Source organism: Peromyscus maniculatus, chromosome 21 (assembly GCF_049852395.1).
Source record: "Peromyscus maniculatus bairdii isolate BWxNUB_F1_BW_parent chromosome 21, HU_Pman_BW_mat_3.1, whole genome shotgun sequence".
Taxonomy (NCBI): Eukaryota; Metazoa; Chordata; class Mammalia; order Rodentia; family Cricetidae; genus Peromyscus; species Peromyscus maniculatus.
Genome location: NC_134872.1, coordinates 12,390,437 through 12,412,050, shown reverse-complemented (window position 1 = coordinate 12,412,050; position 21,614 = coordinate 12,390,437). Strand labels below are relative to the sequence as shown.

The following is a 21,614-nucleotide window of genomic DNA, read 5'->3' as shown; positions in this document are numbered from 1 at the left end:
CTCCCGACAGGAGGAGGACTCACACGCGAGCGGCCGTCCAAGCTTCGGGCTCGCTCCTTCCAACTCTCATCGCGAAACTTGCAAAAGTCGTTTTTCGAATCCCCTGTCGCCTTAAGCCCCACAGTTCCTCCGCATTGGTAGGACGCTAGCCTCCCTGTTAATCCTCCTAGGGAGGATGCTGTGAATTTTTTTGGTCCACTGGTGCAGTCAGCCTGTCGGTTCACTTAGATTCTTCCTACCTCCCTGGCCCTCCCTTGACCTTTTCTGCCCCTCCTAAATACTGACCTCTGTCTTCAACCTAGACCCAAAGAGCCGAAAACTTGGACTGGTGTCCCCAGTGGGCCCGGAGTTGCCACTGAGGGCCGTTGTGTATTCATGCACACTCTTCTATGCACAGCATCACTGTGTTCAGGCTCCTCATTGCGACTCTACCTGGAAACAGTCTCCCTGGTGTAAGAAAATAAATCAATTATGGTCCACTTTAAATAAAAGGCACGTTTAGAACTCATCAATGAATCACATATAACCAGGAAGGATTAGGGCCCTGTCTTCCCTAGCCAACAGCTAGTGCCTGCTTGCTGAACACTTTTTATCTTTAGGTTGAAAAGTTACAGGCTGTTATGGGACTAAGCCAATGTATTTGAAAAAGGAGGGGATCTTGAGCTCCAGGATATATGTTCGATAAGGCTTTGCGTCCTGCATCAATTGGATGGGGAATCTGGAGAGAGGATAACACTTGGAAGATTGTACCTCCCCAAAGGATTCAGCATTGAGGAATTCGGACACAGGGAAATGCATTTAGGGCTATAAAAACTACTTTATACCTAATCTGCGTGCAGCCATTTTTGCCTTCTCACTTAATATAATTGCTTCACTTTCTTTACTCAGAGTTTCCAGGAGTCTTATGAAGGGTTTCTCACACTGATGAAAATGCTGGTAGGGTGGGGTGTTCCCTCTGGGCTGACCTGTCCTTCAGGATATGTTGGTCTCTTTGAGCAATGCAATTTTTTTTTTTTAACCGAGGCCAGTTGGCCTGGAACTCAGAGATCCACCTGACTCTGCCTCCCCAGTGCTGGGATTAAAGGGGTGCACACCACTGCCACGCAGAGCAATACAATATTTTTAAAATGTCTGGGGATCATATTTTATGTATTAAAAAATTGGGGGACTAGAGAGAGAGCTCAGCAATTAAGAGCACTAGCTGCTCTTCCAGAGGACCCTGGCTCGACTCCCAGCATGGGATGGTAGCTCACAATCGTCTGTAACTCCAGTTCAGGGTATCTGATGCTCAGCTCTAGCTTCTGAGGGCACTAAGCACACATGTGGTGCACGTATATACATGTAGGCAAAACACTCATACACATAAGTTTAAAATCTTAAAAAAAAAAACCTAAAATGAATGTGTCTCAGTGGAAATGGCAGATACCCTCAGAGGCCAGAGGAAGGTACTGGATCCCCTTAAGCTGGAGTTACAGGCAGTTCTGAGTTGCCAGGTGTGGGTTCTGGGACCTAAATTCAGCTCCTCTGCCAAAGCAGTAGGCTCTTAACCACCGAGCCATCTCTAGTTCCTGGGGTGAGTGTAAGTGGGGTGTAGCCTGGAGCTGGGTGTGGTCACTCAGGCTTATAGCCTCAGCACTTGAGAGACTGAGGCAGGTGGATCTCTGTTAGTTTCAAGCCACTCTGATCTACATAGAGAATTCCAGGCTAGCCAGGGCTACATAGACCCTGTCTCAAAAATGCATAAAGAATAAGACATAAAAATATTGGAAGCTGGAAAAATGATTTAGAGTATGTCTTAGTGTTAATGTTGCTATGATGAAATACCATGACCAAAAGCAAGTTGGTGGAGAAAGGGTTTATTTACCTTACACATCCTGAATCACACACAGTTGATTAACTATCAATGCCTGGAGGACCAGCCTCCAGCAGCACAGGTCTCAAAAAGGAATCCATGGCATCAGTGTGTATTAAGAAGTCTATCTGAGGGGGTAGGAAAAAAGACATTCACACTCTTCTTGATGGTTTCCTTCTTCTTTATTCTTTTGTGTTCTTTCCTTGTTCTTTCATTGTTGGTTGAAGAAAAAAGGCACTCCAAGATGAAATTTCAAGGCCTTTGTGACAGCAGGAAGGTCCAGCCTCTCTGATGGACTGAACCCCAAACAGCCATACAATGGTGTATTTATTGATTGTTACACAAAGTATTTCCTCATACCAAGATTCCTAATCTTAATTTACATGTCTTACCGACGAGAGCATCACATGCCTCCATGACTTTAGTCCTTTATTATGTATCGTGTGCAATACACAGTAATACAAGAGCCTCAGGTGTGCTTGAGGCATATTGTGACCAAAGCCATGGGATGGCTGCAAAGCCCCTTCAGCAAAACAACTATGTTCTCCATAAGGATTCCTCAAGGTCAAAGCACCTCTAAAAAAAAACAAAAAAACAAAAACAAAAAAAAAACAAAAAAACAGCTGTTCATTCTAATATCTACCCCATACAGTCTTAAAGGAATCACAAACCTAAACTTTTATACATTAAAAAAAAACAGTCAGCTGTACTTTAGATCTTTAGGGTGCATACACATTCATCAATATTTTTTTTTCTATATCAGGAGATTGAGGGCAAGAATGAGTACAAAGAATTAATCATCACCTTTGATCATCAACCAACCCTAGCAAGAAAATATGTCAGCTAGTAACAGTTGGGCTGTTTTGTATTTTTGACCTCGGCTATGTGTCCTTGTGAACTTTAAATTGTTTTCTGAGGCTTTTCATCTTAAGGTTATTATCAAAACATCTGATTTAACCTGAAGTTAGTATAAGGCTTTGTTTCAGCTAATGATGCACACGGAAACCTCTGACTGTGTCTTTCAACATTAAGATTAAAGGAATTTGAGCCAGCCTGGCTCCTGGGACTCAACTGTTTCTCTTAATCATCAGCTTGAGCCACAGTCCATACAGCTCCCTAAGTGAAACTCATAGGCCCCAGTTGTGTGATACAGGGATACACCTCCCTGTATCCACCTTCACTCATCAAAACTCTGCATAAGCCAACACCACCACTGTCAATCAGATGGTACAAGCCATCCCCACAATAACAATCCACAGGTCAAAAGACATCCCAGGGTCTGTGGTTGGACCCAACTGAGATTGGGGTGGGGTGGGGCACCTTCTGGTGGGCTGACATCTCCTAAACTCAACTGCCACCCACTGTTCCTCTGATGTGGCCACTGGCAACTAACAGAAGCCAAGGCAACAACTGAAACTGGATCCTTGGAGCAAGAGTTGATGCAGAGGTCATGGAGAAGTGCTGCTTACTGGCTTGCTCAACCTGCTATAGAACGCAGGGGAATCCCTACCCACCCACAATGGGTGGGCCTTCCCCCCCCTTCACTCACTTAAGAAAATCCCTCCTGGGTGTAGTGGCACATGTCTTTAATCCCAACAGTGGGGAGGCAAAGGCAGGTGACCTGAGTTTGAGGTCAGCCAGGCTCCATAGAGAGACCCTATCTAAATAAAAAAATAAAGACCTTCCTGCTTACAGCCTAATCTTAGGGAGATATTTTCTCAACTGGGGTTCCCTTCTCTCAGAAGACCCTAGCTTGTACCAAGTTGACATGAAACCAGGAGCCAGGACCGATTACTTACTGCTCTTGCAAAGGACCAGTTTGGTTCCCAGCACCCAGGTTAGGCGGCTCACAACTGCATACATATGATGCCAGCTTCAGGAGGAATTAGATGCCTCTGATCCTGACAGCACAAACTCATGCACAGACACATACATACACATAATTTGAAATGATAAAAATAAATCTTTAAAATATAACTAAAAATACAGCCGGGCGTTGGTGGCGCACGCCTTTAATCCCAGCACTCGGGAGGCAGAGTCAGGCGGATCTCTGTGAGTTCGAGGCCAGCCTGGGCTACCAAGTGAGCTCCAGGAAAGGCGCAAAGCTACACAGAGAAACCCTGTCTCGAAAAAACCAAAAAAATATATATATATATATATATATATATATATATATATATATATATAACTAAAAATAAAATATTCAAGGCTGAGCAATGCCCGGGGGTTGGGACACTTGCTGTTCTTTCAGAATGTTATAGGGGTCTGGGGTAAGGGGCACCTTCAAGGAGTACCACTCAGTTCAATCCATAGGATGGACAAAGAATTGAATGTCCTGGGAAGAAGACCAATGTGGAGAAAACGAAAGTGTCAGGCTTAAGAATGGGGCAGCATTCGAAGCCAGGAAAGTGAGAATAACATACTGGAGAATGGAAGTGGCTAGCTTCTTCCTCCAAGGGGTGAGGGGAAGAAGTAACCCCAAAGTCAAGCAGCAGCCACTCTGTTTTTGTTTTGTCTGACATTCTTTTGTTATATATGCAGAGCTTTTATTAAATACACAGGATTACCCTGTCAAACAATCAGAACAAGGCATTCTACAGGCAATCTTCCCCACAAACAGATTTAGGTAAAACTGCATGTAGCACTGCACAGGCTATCAAAACTTAAGACTTCAGTATTGATTTCAGTTCTGAGGCCACACACAAATAATTCAAAACACTAAATGCATTAAGGTGACAAGTGAGCAGAAAGACTAAATAGATGTGTATTTGCCTGCATAGAGTAACAATGTGGATGGTGGATACTGTGCATTTCTTATAGTTCTTCGATATGGTGTGAGGGCAGCTGGATGTTCAGGCGAATGCATGTTAAGGAAGCAGCTGCTGTGACTAGCTGGAGCTTCACCAAGGACTCACTGCTTCTCTGTCTCTTGTAGGTGGAGTTTTCCTTTCCTGACCACCTGTTCCCAAATAACTGGCAGCCACTTCCCAAATAACTGACTAAGAAGAGACTTAATATAAATTATAAATGCTCGGCCGATAGCTCAGGCTTGTTTCTAGCTACTGCTTACATTTAAATTAACACATTTCTTACCTATGCTTTGCCATGTGGCTTGGTACCTTTTCTCAGTATGGCATGCTCATCTTGCTTCTCTGTGTCTCCTCATGACTCTCTTGACTCCACTCTTCTTCATCTCAGCATCCTCAGTTTGGTCACCCCGCCTATACTTCCTGCCTGGCTATCAGCAAATCAGCTTTTTATTAAACCAATTTGAGTGACAAATCTTCACAGTGTATAAAAGGATTATTCCATAGCAGCCTCTCCTTTCTTAGAGCCTTATTTCAGTGTGTAATCAGCCAGGGAGGCCTTGATGGTATCCCCTGATATTGAGCACTGTAGTTTCATGGGTGGAAGGCAGAGCTCCTGGGCAGTATCTGTGTTTTTAATGATCAAATCTTCCTCCATTGACTTCATTCTCACCCATTTGGAGGCTACAGAGCTGGAGGCAATTGCAGAAAGGCAACCAAATGTTTTAAACCTAGCATCCAAGATCTTCTTTTGGGGGTTGGGGATTTAGCTCAGTGGTAGAGCGCTTGCCTAGCTAAGCGCAAGGCCCTGGGTTCGATCCTCAGCTCCAAAAACAAAACAAACAAACAAGATCTTCTTTTCATACATTTGAATCTCCAATCTCATGACATCAGTGTTAGAGCCAAAGTCAACCCCCAAAATGGCAGTGCCATTCACAGTCTCATAAATGACAGTCCAGGCTCAGCTCAGGCTGGACTCTGACCAGGTAAATAGAAGGATTGCTAGCAGTTAAAGAAAAAGCCTAGCGAGGCAGTGGTGGCATATGTCTTAATCCCAGCACTCGGGAGGCAGAGCCAGGTGGATCTCTGTGAGTTCGAGGCCAGCTTGGTCTACAGAGTGAGATCCAGGACAGACACCAAAACTACACTGAGAAACCCTGATTTGGGAAAAAAAAAATCATTTTGCATAAACTTGTGAATCAGGTTTGTTTGTCAGAAAGAGCTGTTACTTACTTCCCTTGTCGTCCCCCCCCCCAGTACAGCCATACCTCCAGCAATGGGGTATCAAGTTCCCTGTTAACACATACCTGTAACCCATATCACAAGCTCCCAGGCTCTTCTGGCTTACAAAACACCCCAGACCCTCCTTCCTACCCACCACCATTCTAACTTACGGGCTGTTCCCACTTACATGCTTCCTCCCACCGCAAACACACCCCTTTAAAACTGGCAAAGCTTTCTCCACCTTTCGCTATTTTCTGTCTCTCAAGAGATAGCCATAGCAGTGTGAATTTCCCAATAAACCTTTCTCTGCAGCAACAGTGCCTAGTTCAGTGATTTCACTGTACCCTCCCTTACAATCAACACAGAAAAAGGCCCTCTTTTTTTCCTCCTTTTTTTTTTTTTTTTTGGTTTTTTGAGACAGGGTTTCTCTGTGTAGTTTTGGTGCGTGTCCTGGATCTCACTCTGTAGACCAGGCTGGCCTCGAACTCATAGAGATCTGCCTGGCTCTGCCTCCCTAGTGCTGGGATTAAAGGCATGTGCTGTTGCTGCCGGGCTGAGGGTATGGTTTTTAAAGTCAAAAGTCTATAATCACATCACACCTGGTGCAGCTGAGGGGGTCTTTACCAGTAACCTTTGATACTGTAAACATCAATCACATGAAGCCATACCTCCAGACTGTTTTTACGTATCAGGACCCTTTCTCAGCAGGGAAGGAGGGTCCTTTTGGTGTTGCCAAACACTTTATGAAGAGGAATGGGCAAGTGTAGTTCCTAGGGCAGGAGGGATGGAGTCTGGGCACCTAACCTTTTTTAAGCTGTTTCGGTACCTTCTGATGGTTTCCCGGTAAGGAAAACGGTGAACATCCACAAAACGCAACCATGCTGCAGCCCTGGCTGGTAAAGCGAGCAGGATATCACACCCCCCCTATACGTCTGTAGTTAGATGACCTCAAAAGAAAGATGGGGGCAGAGGAGGGCAGTCCTGAGCTTTTTCCTCTCTTATTTCTTCAGATAACCCCCACTATCTTAATGCATTGAATGCCTTCTTGACAGTAGATCAGTGGGCTTGGGGAACTTTGTGCTCAGTTTACCCACACCTCCGGCTGAACACGTTTTGTTGTGCAGGTCTGCATGACTGGGTTTGCCCCCTCCTCTCAGACAAAAGCAGAAACGATTCCTGCCCTTAACGCACAGGAATAACACTCCACCAACAGCCTTGTCAGGCGGCCTCAGCAGAAACCACGCACCTAAGTGACCACAAAACTTGAGCAGGTTTTGGAAACGAAGCCACAAAGAGGTCTTCCTCTCGGGGCCGAATCCTCTCGGGGCCAAATCTCAGTCCTCTTTGGCGAGTGGAATCCTCTCGATTCCCAGATTCAGAATTGGCAGTTGTGTGCAATGAGAGGGTAGGCTCGTTAGAAGAAGGGGCCAGAAAGACTGCGAGATCAGATTTCCCAAGAACCACCGAAGCCCCCAGTAATACCAGAGTCTCGAGTTTTAATGTTATTTTTATCCATTTACTGCTGGCAATGGGGGAGCATGTGCCCAGTTCACCTGAGCCAACGGCCACATAAAGCCGTTATAAATGAAAGCCGCTCTGCAAGCATAGCACTTGGATCTGATTTCAATTTATTTTTAGTATTAAAAGCTATTGAAGTGAGTTACACAGATGCTCTCACAGGCACTGGACATGGCTCCCTACCCTGTAAACATTTACTGTGCCTAGCAACTTCCTACCAGAGAGGCCAGCACAGAAAGAGGGTGGGCATTTTACAAGAGAAACAGGTTAGCTGCTTCTAGGATCAGCACGGCAGGGGTAAGTTGTGTTGATAGGTTATGACTTCAGTACAATGTCATAAGAAAGGCGCTAACTCCCAGAGAGCCACAAGTCAAGTCAAACAGAGGGAAAACATCACAGATGTCCCACCTGAGGATAGCCCTGCTTTCCCTTATCGGTCCTGTTGATGATACCCGCTCCCATGCCTCGCTGTTTCTCCTAGCAATGTCTTCTGAGAAAAGAAGCCACCCTCTCAGGGAGCCTGCTTTTGCTTTCCTTGTCTATGTCTGCCCCTCTAACTCTCCTTCCATCGGATGCAGTTTCCAGAGTTAGCTGGGTTCCGGGGATGCTGACCCTACCCTGACTGTCTCTTAGGTTCACAGGGCTTAGTTAGACCGGGCTATGGTCTAGCTTCATCTCCTCCCTCAAGAGGAGGCACTGACTTACATCCCATTTGGTTTAGAGCCTCCACCCCCATATGTGACCTCCTTTTCTTTACTCTTGTCTGTACCCTCTGGCCAGGTGCCCCCCTTAGGAGGTACAATTCTCTGGCCAAAGTCTCTGCTACAAGAAAATGTCCTAAAACCCCCAGGACACTCCTTCCTCATGGTCCTCCAGGTGTCCAGCCACACTGCCTTTTTTCTTTGAAGGTTCCAAGTAAGGACAAAGTGTCACAGAGGCAGCCTTATAGGGCTGTGCATCAGAAGTACACTTGCTGGTAGGTACAGCCTGCCTCCCAACTTTGGAAACGGCTAGAACATAGTTGGTTCTACACTGCAGAAAAAAACAAACAAGAAGTCATAGCTCCTCCTTGTGAAGCCAGAGTGGGGAGGGGGGGGGTAGGGGGAAAGCTTGCTCTGGAAGCAGGAACTTCTGCCAGTTTGCAGCGGCAGGAGATTAGAGCAATGGGGGTTGACTGTAACAACAGTGGGTGTGAATCTCGGGGAGATGGGGAGTCCTTCACTCATTCTTTGGCACTACTTCCCTGGGTAAGTGGTGCTGGAGGAATCTGAAGTATGTCCCTCTGGCCTTTTACCTCCCCGCTGATATGTGCCTGGCCACGCCTGTGGATCAGTGTTTACAGGCAACCCATTTACTGGACACGGAGCCCAGGAAGGACTCTCAGAGGCATCCTGGCAACCAACCCAAGACCTCCCTTCCACAGAGTGGCAACTGTCACAGACTCCAGGGCGGGCTCTGGCACTGGAGTCCAGGGAGGGACAGTCAATCTCTTACTTACTCTTCTCTTGTCTTGAGGCACCATGACCCCTGAGGGGGCTCTTTGCTGCATGTAACCAAGGGCCAAGGCAGAGTGGGACTTCAACCTCGCACTTCTCGGTGGCCTCTTATACAGTTGTTAGGATGCTAGACTCCTCCGTGGCAGATCAGATGACCCGGCTGACATTGCAAGTCCTGGAACAGGTAAGACAGAGCCTACCCACTGCTGTCGTCAAGCCCTGTTGCTCGCTCTCATCTCCCGCCTCAAAGTCAGGAGGCAGGCTGTCCCTCCAGCAAGCGTACTTCTGGGGCATATCCCTATAAAGTTCCTGTACCTCCAGGCTCGTGTTTAAAGAAATACTCCTCACTGTGGAGATAGAGCCCAATATCCCCAGGGAAAAACCCAGTCATGCCTAGTCTTCTCCACCTTTTTGACCATCTATGAAATTCTGAGTGATCAATGAGCAACATGCCTGCCCTGGTAAGCAATGAAGCACAGGGCCCATGGGGACCCATGCTGGCCATGGTCAACTTCTCGGCATGCTCTGCCTGCATTGTTCCTCTTCTACTTCCTACCTATTACCAACCCTGGAAACCTTAGTTCAGGGCCCCGCTGGCCCTGGATACCAACTGAGGGTTGTCTGTGCAAGGGTTGCTACTCAGAAATCTGTCCGGAGCATCCTTCTTCGAGCCCATCAGGATGTCTCATTTGGGTTCCAGCAGGGAAACCCTTTGGTGTCCATCAGTGTACATTAAGATGTCCTACTGTGTCTCAACAGATCATCACCTTGGGGCCCCTTAAACCACTTTGGGTTTAAGATGGATGGCATGCATTATGTTTGAGAACATGACCAGAATAATCCTTAATAGAATGGTGACCCTTGCCCCATCTACTCACCTGGAAAGTGCCTCTTGCCCTCCATACTTCCTTTGGGGTGCTGACCACTCCTACAGCTTTTGGAATGTCAGCTACACAGGCAGGTGGGCAGCACAGACTCCACTCCCCAACTGGAGCCAAGTCACCATCACAGTTTCCTCCTCACAGATGCTGGAACAGGAACGTGAAAGCATGGACAGAGCAGGTAAGAGCTTTAAGATGCTTGGGCACATACAAGTAGGAAGGAGAATAGATCAGAGGTGTGGCAGGTGGAGCACAGAGCAAGCCTTGGCTTTTGTTTTCACCTGTAAACCAACACACACACACACACACACACACACACACACACACACACACACACACACACTGGCATGCATACATGCATGCACACATGCTGTACCCTTAGCCAGAAGACTCTTAGGGGGAAAGGGAATACATCTCGTAAATGAGAAAATATAGGCACAGAGAGGTCATGTGACAGATTGCTTGGTGCAAAAATTGTCCCAATCAATTCAGATTCATATTGCTCTGACTCCAGGGATGGGCAGGAGCTCAGTCTTCTCCTTCTCAGTACCTGGGGCCAGAAGATGGGTTTATGGACATCTGAATGAGGATCCAAGGCCAGAGGAACATGTCTTATTCTTTAAAACATGGAGTATTCATACTGTCGGTAACTCTGGGAACACTGACTGCAGCTGGCCAGACCTGGGAGCCTCAAATCTAGATGGAAATTGGCAAACCAGGTCACATGATCCAGGGCACCTCTACACAACCCAATGGCCACAAATGTGCCAAAGGGTGTCCCAGGCAAGGCTTCCAGAGAAGACTGTCTAGGCATCATCAAAATCCCAGCTCCAATAGGATGCCAGGGCAAGCACGCTCTTTCCAGAGCTTTCTCTGGAGTAAGACCTTCTCCCTCCAGTTGGTGAGCATGCCTGTCTTTTCCAGACAGCTTGAGGCCAGGACTATGGAGGCATGACTGGGCCTGTGGAGGCCTCCTGCAGTACAGAATGCTGGAGCACTAGGAGAGATCTATTCTACTGACTTTCAGTGCCTTTCAGGACCAAGAAAGTGCACTGGGCTGACTCTAACCAAGTCCTCCCCTCTCTGCCATAGCCCCCTCTCTCCCTGCCCCAGCCCTGGTCCCTCCTTCTTTGGAATGGATGTTTTTGACAGACATGAGCTCAGCAGGCTCCAGACTACTCTGAATCCCAGGGTGCAGGGAAGTTGGGGCAGTCCGCCAGAGCTACCAGCCAGGATATATTCCTCAGTGATGTGAGCCTTCTCCATCCAGGACAGCAGGAAAAGCCAGACACTGCCCTGCAGAGTGCTTTGAGGAGAAGGAGAGACCTTCTGCAGAAACTCTGGGTAGGACTGTCCACCTGCCTAACTCTGGGCCTAACTCTCCATGGGCTTAATACACTGGCTAGGAGACTCCAACAAATGCTTGTCTGTACTCCTGGGGTCAATTAGCTAATGCTTGCGAATTGGGGGCTGGTAACTGAACTGTGAGCATTTAAGAGACTAATACTCCCAACCCATCACTTCGCTGAGGAAATTAGAGAAGGTAAAATGTCGGGTATAGGCAGTATGTGAGCTTAGAAACTGCTTAGGTCACTGTCACAGAACAGGCAATGAGTCAAGGCCCATTCCCACAGGACGCGGAGCTCACATAAACTAAACTGGCCAGCAGCAAGAAGTGGCCCTGCGTAGAGGCATCTGTATGGGTGTCATCCCCACAGTCCCCTGGGACAAGAAGTTTGCTCTTTTTACAGTGGGGTTGATGCCAACATGCATGAAAAACCATTTTATCGTTGGCTGGGAAACAAAGACAACCAAAAACTCATTACAAGTATTTGGTACATGTTAAGAGAAACAGAATTTCCAAGTGTTTCCTAAGGAGTATTATTGAACTGGGGGTCATAACCTTTGTCCCAAGTCCAGTTTGCCCCCCCCATTCTCAATAAGCCAATTAGAAGTTAAATTAACAGCTGAGAGCAGGAAAAATGATTTATTCGACATGGTCACATTGGGAAGAGGGACAAAGAGATCCCTAGTTCCAGGGACTCCGCCCTGAACATTTGGGTGCCATAGCCCCCGGCAGGGGTGAGGCATGGGGAAACTGTGCTGGTGAGAGCCTGCTCACCCAGTGAGGTCCATAGGTTGAATCAGGGTCCTCTGCTGATGGCTTTATAACCAACAGGCTGTCAACCTTTCAGGAACAGCAGCTGATGAATGAGCACTCCCCGGCCCATGCCTGGAGGAGGACACAGGAGAGAACCACGGTGCCAACCCTGAACCCAGAGGTGCCTCCCGTGAATGCCTTCCCTGCTGCCTCCCCACCTTTGCCCCGGCCACCAGAGCCACCAAGGATCATCCAGGCCCCGGTAGGGCTCTTGGGTAACAGCAGCTTCTAGCGGGGTAGGAGGGTCAGAAGTGAGACTTCATTGCCATGCAGAAGTGCGCCATATTGCCAGCGGGCCATCCAATCAGGGAGGCCAGAGGTGTCTCTCTCTTCCCTCCTACTTCCAGGAAGGGAGGCCAAGGACAGACACTCTCATTTCTTTTCCAGGAGGTCCCCCGCAGGATGCCAGTGCTCTGGAAAGGTTCCATCTGTTGAGAGCCGACAGCAGCTTCATTTGCTGCCCATGGCACCATGGGTCATCTGGGGAAAGACATGGAGGACTGGCTTAGGGATGGCCACCTCTCAGGACAGACTCACCTCCTGCTAGACCCACCCAACAGCTGCATTGGAAGGATTAGGGGAGTTTAGCACCAGTGGGCCCTGAATTCCGAGAAGCACAACCCTTTAATACACATCCCTCACAGTGACCAGGGATGCTTAAGCCCTTGGCTGAAGGACAGAGTTACAAACAGCGGGGTCTACCATTCCGAGAGCTTTATGTGGTGTGGCCTACACACGCAGCACTCTGAGTCACAAGCAACAGAAATCAACTGACGTCTTGGGCAAATGATATATACTTTTTAAATTGTATGTACTGTTAGTGTGTGTGTGTGTGTGTGTGTGTGTGTGTGTGTGTGTATGTGTATGTGTGTGTGCATGGAATGCATATTTGGGACACATGCACCACAGTGCATATGTGGAAGTCAGAGAACAATAGGACTAGGTTCTCTCTTTCCACTATCATATGGGTTCTGGGGATCAAAGTCAAGTTGCCAAGTCTCTTGGGGAATACCTTTACCTGCTAAGCATCTCGCTGGCTCAGAAAGAATGTCCTTAAGCAGAGGACTTAGGAGGCCCAGGTGAGACCTTTGTTTGGGACTCAGTGTGAGGGAATGCAAGAATAAGGAGAACAGGCACAAGAGAAAAAGTTCTGGACATGTTGGTGACCTGGAAGACATCTGTCCTGTGGGCAGGAAAACAGGCAGCAGCACTTAGTGGAGGGAATGGGTCCCACAGAACCCCCTTTGCTGGTGAGCTATCTGTATCCAGGTTCCAGATGTTTCTACCTGTTGTCAGGACCATCGTGTTTGTTTTTAAGTCAGAGTCGGCCTCACTATGTATCCCTGGCTGGCCAGGACTCACTCAGGCTTACCTCACTATATGGATCCTGCCTCCTATCTCTACCTCCCAAGTGCTGAGATTAAAAACCATGCACCACAACCTGGCCAGTTTCATGTTCTTACATGTTTGCAGAGAAAAAGAAGAGAAATACCTTGTAACACAGGAGGATGCATTTTGATTTTCATGAAATGGTTACTGATAAGGATGCATGTTGACATCTGTCTCTGGCTGTTCTCATTTTTAACAACTGAGCCCACGTGGCCCATGAGCCCCCCAATTCACTACATCTCTGTGGAGAAAGCTCCCAAGTCTGGTCTAGGCCACTGACTCCATGAATAGAAAGAAGGGGCAAGTTCATTCTAGACTTTTAAGGAGGATTAAACAAGTCTCGCTGGTGTTTGCTTGAAGCTGCTGCACATTTACTTTCCTCAGAAGAGAAACCAGAGGTTATCTGTGCACAACAAGGTCCACATATGCCCTGCCATGTATGTGAGAGCTGTAGTAATTAGCAGAGTTGGTAATGGTGCTACAATAGCCAAGACCCTGGAAGATTTGTCACCGGACTTGCACCAAGCAGGTCTACCCCTAGACTCCCTACACCATGAAATTCCACTACACTCCTGTCTAAATGCATAGAAGTTAAAAGACACAATAAATCTATTAAATCAAAGTTAACCAGGCATTAACTACATTCCTGAAGGTAGGAAACATGAGAAACATTAAAAATATCATGTACACGCTGGATGCAGTGGTATATACTTACATCCTATACTCTGGAGGCAGAGGCAGAAGGACCACCACAAGCACAAGGCCAGTCTGGTCGACATAGTGAGTTCTATGCCAGTCAGAGCTACGTAGGGAGACCTTGTCTCAAAAACAACAACACAAAAACAAGACCAAGTCCTAATGATAACCAGATGTAAAAAATTTTCTATTCACAATTGTTTATTTAACTTACAGTGTTAATAATTTAAATTTCTCTTCAGGAGGATGATAGATGGAGGGATGGGTGGATGGATGGGTAGGATAGGAAGGAGGGCAGATAGATGGATGAGATATGTAGATGGATAAATGATTGGGTGGATGGATGGATGGATGGTTAAGTGTGCAGATGGATGGATGGAGGATACTGGTGAAGACTGTACATTCAGATAACTAATCAACTGGCCTTTCTTAGGTCCCCCAGCCTCCTGCCACCATCATTCAGCAGCTACCCCAGCAGCCACTGATTGCACAGATTCCTCCTCCTCAGGCCTTTCCCACTCAAAGATCAGGAAATATCAAGGAAGGTGCGTATGTGTTCTAGATCGCTATTACCTTAGGTTTGTGAAATTATATACTGAAAGGGAAATTATTTTTGCAAGTAGGTGTTGTGTGACACCTGGTGAGATGTAACATAAACACCTATTCATCCCAGATAGAGAACCAGTAACAGACAAGGGTAGCAATACCACTGAAGTCCAACTTGGTGAATCAATGAGTTTATTAGGGTTACTTAGAGAAACAAGGACAACAGGCAGCCAGATCACCAAAGTCCACCCCAGGGTGGATAATGACTCATGAAAGCTGGGATCCCAGAGCTCTGCAAATCAACAGGCCAACTCTTCCAGGCAGCTTGGCTGGTCTGAACTCCTCAGTAGTCCTTACTGCTTATATAACTGTGGAAGGAGGTACTTTGTCTATCTGGTAGGTTTCAAAGACTTCCTGAGACTTGGGAGTTGTTTATTTTCTGCCTCTGTGGGGCTTTGATCGGCTGGAGGCTCGTTTGAATTAACAAAGAACTAGATGCCCTTTCCAGAGACTGAGGGCTGTAAGAGCAAATAAGAAATGGCTTTTCAGGCTTAGTGGCACACACCTTTAGTCCCAGTGCTGGGGAGGCAGAGCAGGTAGATCTCTAGCAGTTCCAGGATAGCCAGGGCTACATGGAGAGACCCTGTCTCAAAACAAACAACAAAGCACACACAATCTATTTGTTAGATGTTGTCTTAGCTGGTGTTTCTATTGCTGTGAAGAGATACCATGACCACAGCAACTCTTATAAAGGAAAATATTTAATGGGGTGCCTTACAGTCTCAAAGGTTTAGCCCATTATCATCATGGCAAGACATGGCCCCATGCAGGCAGACGTGGTGATGGAGGAGCTGAGAATGGAGAAGTAGCTAATTCTTGATCCCATAGACAACAGGAAGTGGTCTGAACTAGGGGTAGCTTGAGCATAGGAGACCCCAAAGCCACCCCTCATAGTGACATACTTCCTCCAACAAGGCCACATGTACTTCAACACGCCCACACCTCCTAATAGTGCCATTCCCTGTGAGCTTATGATAGCCAATTACATTCAAACCACCACAGATGTACATTTCAGTGGTGTGAATTAAATGGTATTGTTGTACTACAACACATAATTAAGAGAGTTTGGTTTTTTTTTGTTTTTGTTTTTTTTTTTGGTTTTGGTTTTTCAAGACAGGGTTTCTCTGCATAGCTTTGCGCCTTTCCTGGAGCTAACTTGGTAGCCCAGGCTGGCCTCGAACTCACAGAGATCCGCCTGGCTCTGCCTCCCGAGTGCTGGGATTAAAGGTGTGCGCCACCACCGCCTGGCGAGAGTTTTTATTTTTCAAGACAGGGTTTCTCTGGTAACTCTTGCTGTCCTGGAACTAGCTCTGTAGACCAGTCTAGAGATCTGCCTGCCTCTGTCTCCCAACTGCCGGGAGGTTTTTTAAAAACTGCACAGCAGGTTTTTTAAATACTTGATCTTACAGCTTTTAAAATATTGTGTACCTTGAAATTCTCCCCCACCCCCAGTCTCTGTAGCCACCATTTTGCTTGGTTTTTCTGAATTTGACATGTTGGAGCATGTAACTGGAGTCAGGTAATTTTTGTCTGTGACTGGCTTCGTGTAGTTAGTATACTGTACCTAAGGTGTATCCACACTGTAGCCAGTGATGGACTGAATGACATCACAGAGCATGGGTGATGACATCTAGCCCTGCTAAACTCTAACAAGGGCGTCCAAACAGCGTGACTTAGGCGACCCTCCCTTCCAGAGCACCTCCCACTGCCACTGCTGGGCGGGGCCTCACCCAAAGCTCCCAGAGTCTTTGCTCTTGACTTGTCTTTGTCTTGCAGGGGAAGTCACAGCAGAGGTCTGGCTTCCTACCTTGCGCCTGTGGCCTGGGCTGGGCTGTCCAGGTCCTGGTGCTTCTGTTTGAGCCCCACCCTGAGACTCTGGGCTTGGTTGTTCCTTTGGTTGAGAAGGTGGCCCTGGGGGATGTTCCTTTAGAGAGGCTGACAGAGTCCCAACACTCTGTTTACAGAGTCTAGTTGCTGTGGGGGGAAACTAATGTTTGTCCATTACGCTGTCAAAAGTCAGAATGTTGCTAGGTACATGTGTCGTTGAGTGATACGGATGCTGTGCTGTAGTAACAAATCACTTCAGGGCTGGGCAGGGCTACCCTCCCTCTGGAGACTGGGAAATCTTTTCAGCTTCTTCCTATTCCACCTGACCTCCCTTGTCTTCTCTGTCTCTAACCTTCCCTTTCCTCTTTAATAAAAACACAGACCCATTAGCCCAAACACTCTGCAGTGCCATAAAGGGCAGCTAGTTTCGGAGTAGAGCCTGTCATCAGGTGCCAACCTAGGAATGAGGACCTGACTCTCCTTTTAGACATGGTGGAGATGATGCTAATGCAGAATGCACAGATGCACCAGATCCTCATGCAGAACATGATGCTCAAAGCTCTGCCACCTGGGCCCACAGGGCCACGTGCCACGACCCTCCAGGTAGGTTTGGGTGCTGAGATTTAGTCATCGGTTGAGGGATGCTCTTGGGTACCGGTGCAAGGGTTTCTCTGGCTTGTGGGTACGTGGTGAAGGCAATGTCCCCAGTCCCTCTGCATAAGGAATAAGTAATGGAGCCGGGGCACGGAGAACTCTATGCCCAGGCTGTAGTCCCATGATATTCTGCGGCCCTTCCCAACAGTTTGGGCCCAGGTCTAGGGAAAGGATGCTGCAGTCCTGACCTGGCTGTGTACTCTCTGCCAGGACCAACGATGGGTGCACCATGGAGTCTTGCGAGCTGAAAAGCAGAAGCCACCCCCAGTGCACCACCACCACCACTATGCACCCCCCGCCCAGCTGCAGGCTGCCTCCACAGGCGCCCCTTCGGGATATTCGGGGTGGCCTCCAGTGGTTGCAGCCACTGCCCTCCCACATGCAGCCAGCTTCTTGCCCACTGTGAGCCACCTGACTGAGCCGACTACCTCCCATGCCAGCTACCCCTAGCACGGAGGTCTAGAGGGAGGAAGCTAGTGTCTTGCAGCAGGTAAGTGGAAAGATGGGCCTGGTCACCAGTCCTCAATGTGTGCTAAAGAGCACATGCACCCTGTGGTTAGGCCAATGAACTGTGGCTAATTAGAAGGAGCCAGAAAAAAAATTCAGTTGCAGGTCTCAGCCCCAGTTGCCCGTCAATGTGGAGGAGCCACGTCACCCTCTGGGAAAGCTGTGTCTTAGATCTTTTGACAGCCCAGCAGGACTGGTCCCATAGAGTGACTTTCACCTCAGCCCAGGTCCCGGGGCACCCCTCATTTGACACCCTGGATTTTCCCCTGGAGCTGCACTGAAAACCGTACTGCCTTTCCAGGTGGGTCGGGCCATTCGCCTATCTCAGGAAGCATTGTGGTCTTCCAGCCTTGATTACTCCCCAGGGCCACCTGGGAAAGCTAGGCGACCAAGGCCTCACCCAGGTGAAAACATTTTGTTATGGAAGACTTGTAAGGAAAACAGTTCCAGATCAGAATAAGTCATTAGAGCTACATCCACACTTTAACATTCCTATGGAAGGCTGGCTGGCATGAGAGTCAAATTGAGGCCGGAGACAGAGCTCAGTAGCAGACAGTCTGCTGAACAGGTGTGAGGCCCTGATGTGCTACACACGCCCCCACACAAATCAGGAGAAAGTCAAATATAGCAACTGGGGGAGGCCTGATTGTCGTTCCGGGAACGGCCACTTCATCCTAAAGTGAAAGCAGCAAGCTCAAGAACGTGTGATGTGGTTTCAGTTCAAACATGCAGGGCCATCATGTCTGCTCAGCAGCTAAAGGTGCTTGCTGTCAAGTCTGATAATGGAGTTTTATCCCCAGGACACTGCGGGGTGGTGGTGGGAAGGACCAACTTCTGCAGGTTGTCCCTCTGGCCTCCACGACTGTACTGTGGTGTGCACACACCCCACCTCCACGGCTGATTGATTACATGTAATTACAAATCAAATCAGGAGCTGGGCATGGTGGCACACACCTTTTAGTCCTAGTACTAGACAGGCAGAGGCAGGCAGATGACTAAGTTCGAGGCCAGCCTGGTCTACATAGTTGTTAGTTCCAGGACAGCCAGAGTTGCTCAGAAAGACTCTGTCACAAAAAACAAACAGGAAAGGGCTGGAGAGATGGCTCAATGGTTAAGACTTAAGACCGTTTGTTGTTCTTGCAGAAAACCCAGGTTCAGTTCCCAGTACATGGCAACTCAGTACCGTCTGTGACTCCAGTTCCAGGGGATTCAATGTCCTTTCTGATTTCCATGGGCATCAGGCAAACACATGGTACACATACACACGTGCAGGTAAAACACGAATACACATATAAAAACCACAAGAATGCCTTTAATCCCAGCACTGGGGAGGCAAAGGCAGGCGGATCTCTGTGAATTCAAAGCCAGCCTGGGCTACAGAATGAGTTCCAGGAAAGGCTCCGAAGCTACACAGAGAAACCCTGTCTCAAAAACACCAAAAAACAACCAACCAACCAAACAAAAAACAAAAAACAACCCCCCCAAACAAAAACAACCCAAAAAACCCAAAAAAAAACAAACCAAACCAACCAACCAACCACACACACACACACACACACACACACACACACACACACACACACAACAACCAAGAAACAAACATGTATGAGGTGTGAACACATGTGTGGCCTGCAGTATATATAAATATGGATGCATGCACACACAGTTTACCAGGCATTTTCCCAGAAGCCACACACAGACTGAACCCTGGCTCCTAGAGGGAGGATGATGGCTTTCCCTGTCCCACCTGTCCATCCCCCTGGTCCTCTCAGGTTTCTTTTCATGCGTGTGTGCATGCTTCCTTGACTTCCTGGTGTTTTTCTGTTGTTTTGGTAAAATCGGTTCCCTTTTGGTTTCAGTTTTGTTGTTGCTTGGTTTTCCAGCCCAGGCTGACAACAAACTTACAGCCCTCCTGTTTCAGTCTGAGTGCTGCTAGGATTTCAGGCATGTACAATCACGCCTGTCTCCTTTTTCTGTTTGTTGAGACAGGGTCTTGCCGCGTAGTCTTGGCTGACCTTGAACTCAAATTCCATGAGCTCCACCTGCCTCTGACTTCGGAGTGCTGAGACTAAGGGTATGGCCAAGCATGTCTAACTTCTTTGTTGTTCTAATGGCTTTTGTTCTTTTGTTTTTGTTTTTTGAGAGGTCTATTATGTAGCTCTGGCTGTCCTGGAACTCACTATGTAGACTGACCAGGCAGGCCTACACTCACAAGGCCTTTCTGTGTCTCCTGAGCGCTGGCTGGGAGTGCGCCACCACATCTGGCTTAATGTTTTATTTTTAAAGATTTGTTATTTTGTGATACTTGATTGAACCCAGGGTTTTGAGCACACTAGCCAAGTACTCTTCCATTACGTTAACACCCATGACCCTTTTACCACTTTGAGACATCATTTCACTGAGTTGCTCAGGCTGGCCTCAAACTTGTAATTCTCCTGTCTCAGCCTCTCTAGTAGTTGGGATCACTGGAGTGCCACATTCCACCTGCCTCTGCAGGTGCTATTTTCAAGTATTATAGTAACTTTCACTGCTTGAGGTTAAGCTTTTTCATTTGCTACATTCCCAACCAAAAAGCTGGTCTCTGCTTTTGAATCCTTGGAACCCCACAGGTCAGAGGCAAGACGGTTCCGAGTTGCCAGTTAGCCCTGCGTGGACCTTCCCTGTGGCTGACCTGACTTCCACACAGTGAAGACAGTGATGAGATGTCCACGTGGATGAAGAAGACAAGGCAACACCCTCCCCAGGGAGCTTCAGGGTGGTGACATGCCCTTCCTACAGAACCACCTTTCAGTGTGCCTTAGGGTATGAGTTCAGAGAATCTAGTTTTTGTTAAAAGCATCAATTAAAGACCTCGCACAATTTCCTTTTTTTCATGATGATTTCTAACATGATTTTTTTCTCTCATAAAATTATTAATTCATTGATAGAGGGAAGACATCTGACAGATGTTGTTTGTCCTGGACGGCCTGGCGTTGCTGGGCTAACAAGGAGGAAGGATGCCAGCACTCCGAGTACCCTGGCTGGACGAGCTCCCTGGGCTTGGGGAAGCAATGGGGAAGTGTGCACGGACACACCCTCACAGTCAGTCTTCCTAGTCCCCGTCAGGCCAGTTGCTTGAGGCCCATGTGTGGGAGACTGGAGAGTCTGGGCAGCCTCTTTGTAGTGGGCTTAGGACTCCCTAGTGACTGGGGGGGAGAAGCTTTTCCTGGCCATGCCCCTTAGCTGTGGTGATGGGGACTGAGGGCACGCTGTGCACACCTGTAGCCTGAGAAGATGTACAGCCCTCCCCAGAGATTTTAGAGATGGCCCAGGGATGTGAGCAACCAGGTCCACGCATGGGCCGGAACTTACACATTAGCAACCGATCCATAGATTGCATGTAACTCCGATCAGAATCCTAGATCCTTGGCAGAAGTGGGGCATTGATTCTGGAACAAACACAGACTAACAAAGTAACACAGAGGACCTCCTGGAGCAGCAAGACAGAACCTTCCCCCACAGGCTGGGGGCCGGGCCAGAGTGGCTGGGCTCAGGAACAGCTGCTGAGCAAATCACAGATTTAGGTCAGCAGAGCAACGGGCTGGGGATGTGGTGGGGCACTTGCTAAGCATGACAAGGCCTTAGATTCTATCCCTGGCACTGCGAAACCAAACCAAACCAAACCAAACCAAACCAAACCAAACCAAACCAAACCAAACCAAACCAAACCAAACCAAACAACACCCACCAAGCCAGATCAGAAACATCAAACAGAAGAAAAAGGAACACAGAAGCAGTCATTGTCCAAAGATGATAAACCAGGCCGGGCGGTGGTGGCGCATGCCTTTAATCCCATCACTCAGGAGGCAGAGGCAGGAGGATCTCTGTGAGTTCGAGGCTAGCCTGGTCTCCAAAGCGAGTTCCAGGTGCAAAAATACACAGAGAAACCCTGTCTCGAAAAACCAAAACCAAACAAACAAACAACAACAACAAAAAACCAAAGATGATAAACCAGTT

The 21,614-nt window shown here is 47.8% G+C and overlaps 1 protein-coding gene across 2 annotated transcripts; it reads left to right on the top strand.

Moving 5' to 3' along the window:
* The first annotated feature begins 16 nt into the window (after window positions 1-16).
* On the top strand, window positions 17-20,360 carry C21H21orf58 (chromosome 21 C21orf58 homolog). 2 transcript variants are annotated; one of them, XM_042266022.2, is made up of 9 exons: window positions 17-137; window positions 8,917-9,081; window positions 9,923-9,959; window positions 11,049-11,122; window positions 11,974-12,141; window positions 14,458-14,569; window positions 16,945-17,060; window positions 17,322-17,601; window positions 20,228-20,360. In XM_042266022.2, exons 2-8 carry the CDS (start codon window positions 9,022-9,024, stop codon window positions 17,559-17,561), a joined length of 807 nt encoding a protein of 268 aa, XP_042121956.2. In that variant the 5' UTR covers window positions 17-137; window positions 8,917-9,021; the 3' UTR covers window positions 17,562-17,601; window positions 20,228-20,360. The 2 variants fall into 2 exon arrangements, with proteins under 2 accessions (XP_042121956.2, XP_076414730.1); XM_076558615.1 differs by lacking the exon at window positions 17-137 and adding an exon at window positions 8,337-8,377.
* The last annotated feature ends 1,254 nt before the right edge of the window (window positions 20,361-21,614 follow it).

Excerpts from the sequence above, each read along its gene's own strand:
- C21H21orf58 (XM_042266022.2), top strand. The coding sequence starts at position 9,022 with ATGCTAGACTCCTCCGTGGCAGATCAGATGACCCGGCTGACATTGCAA. Across the intron at positions 9,082-9,922 it reads CATTGCAAGTCCTGGAACAG|ATGCTGGAACAGGAACGTGA; the intron begins GTAAGACAGAGC and ends TCCTCCTCACAG. Across the intron at positions 17,061-17,321 it reads CACGTGCCACGACCCTCCAG|GACCAACGATGGGTGCACCA; the intron begins GTAGGTTTGGGT and ends ACTCTCTGCCAG.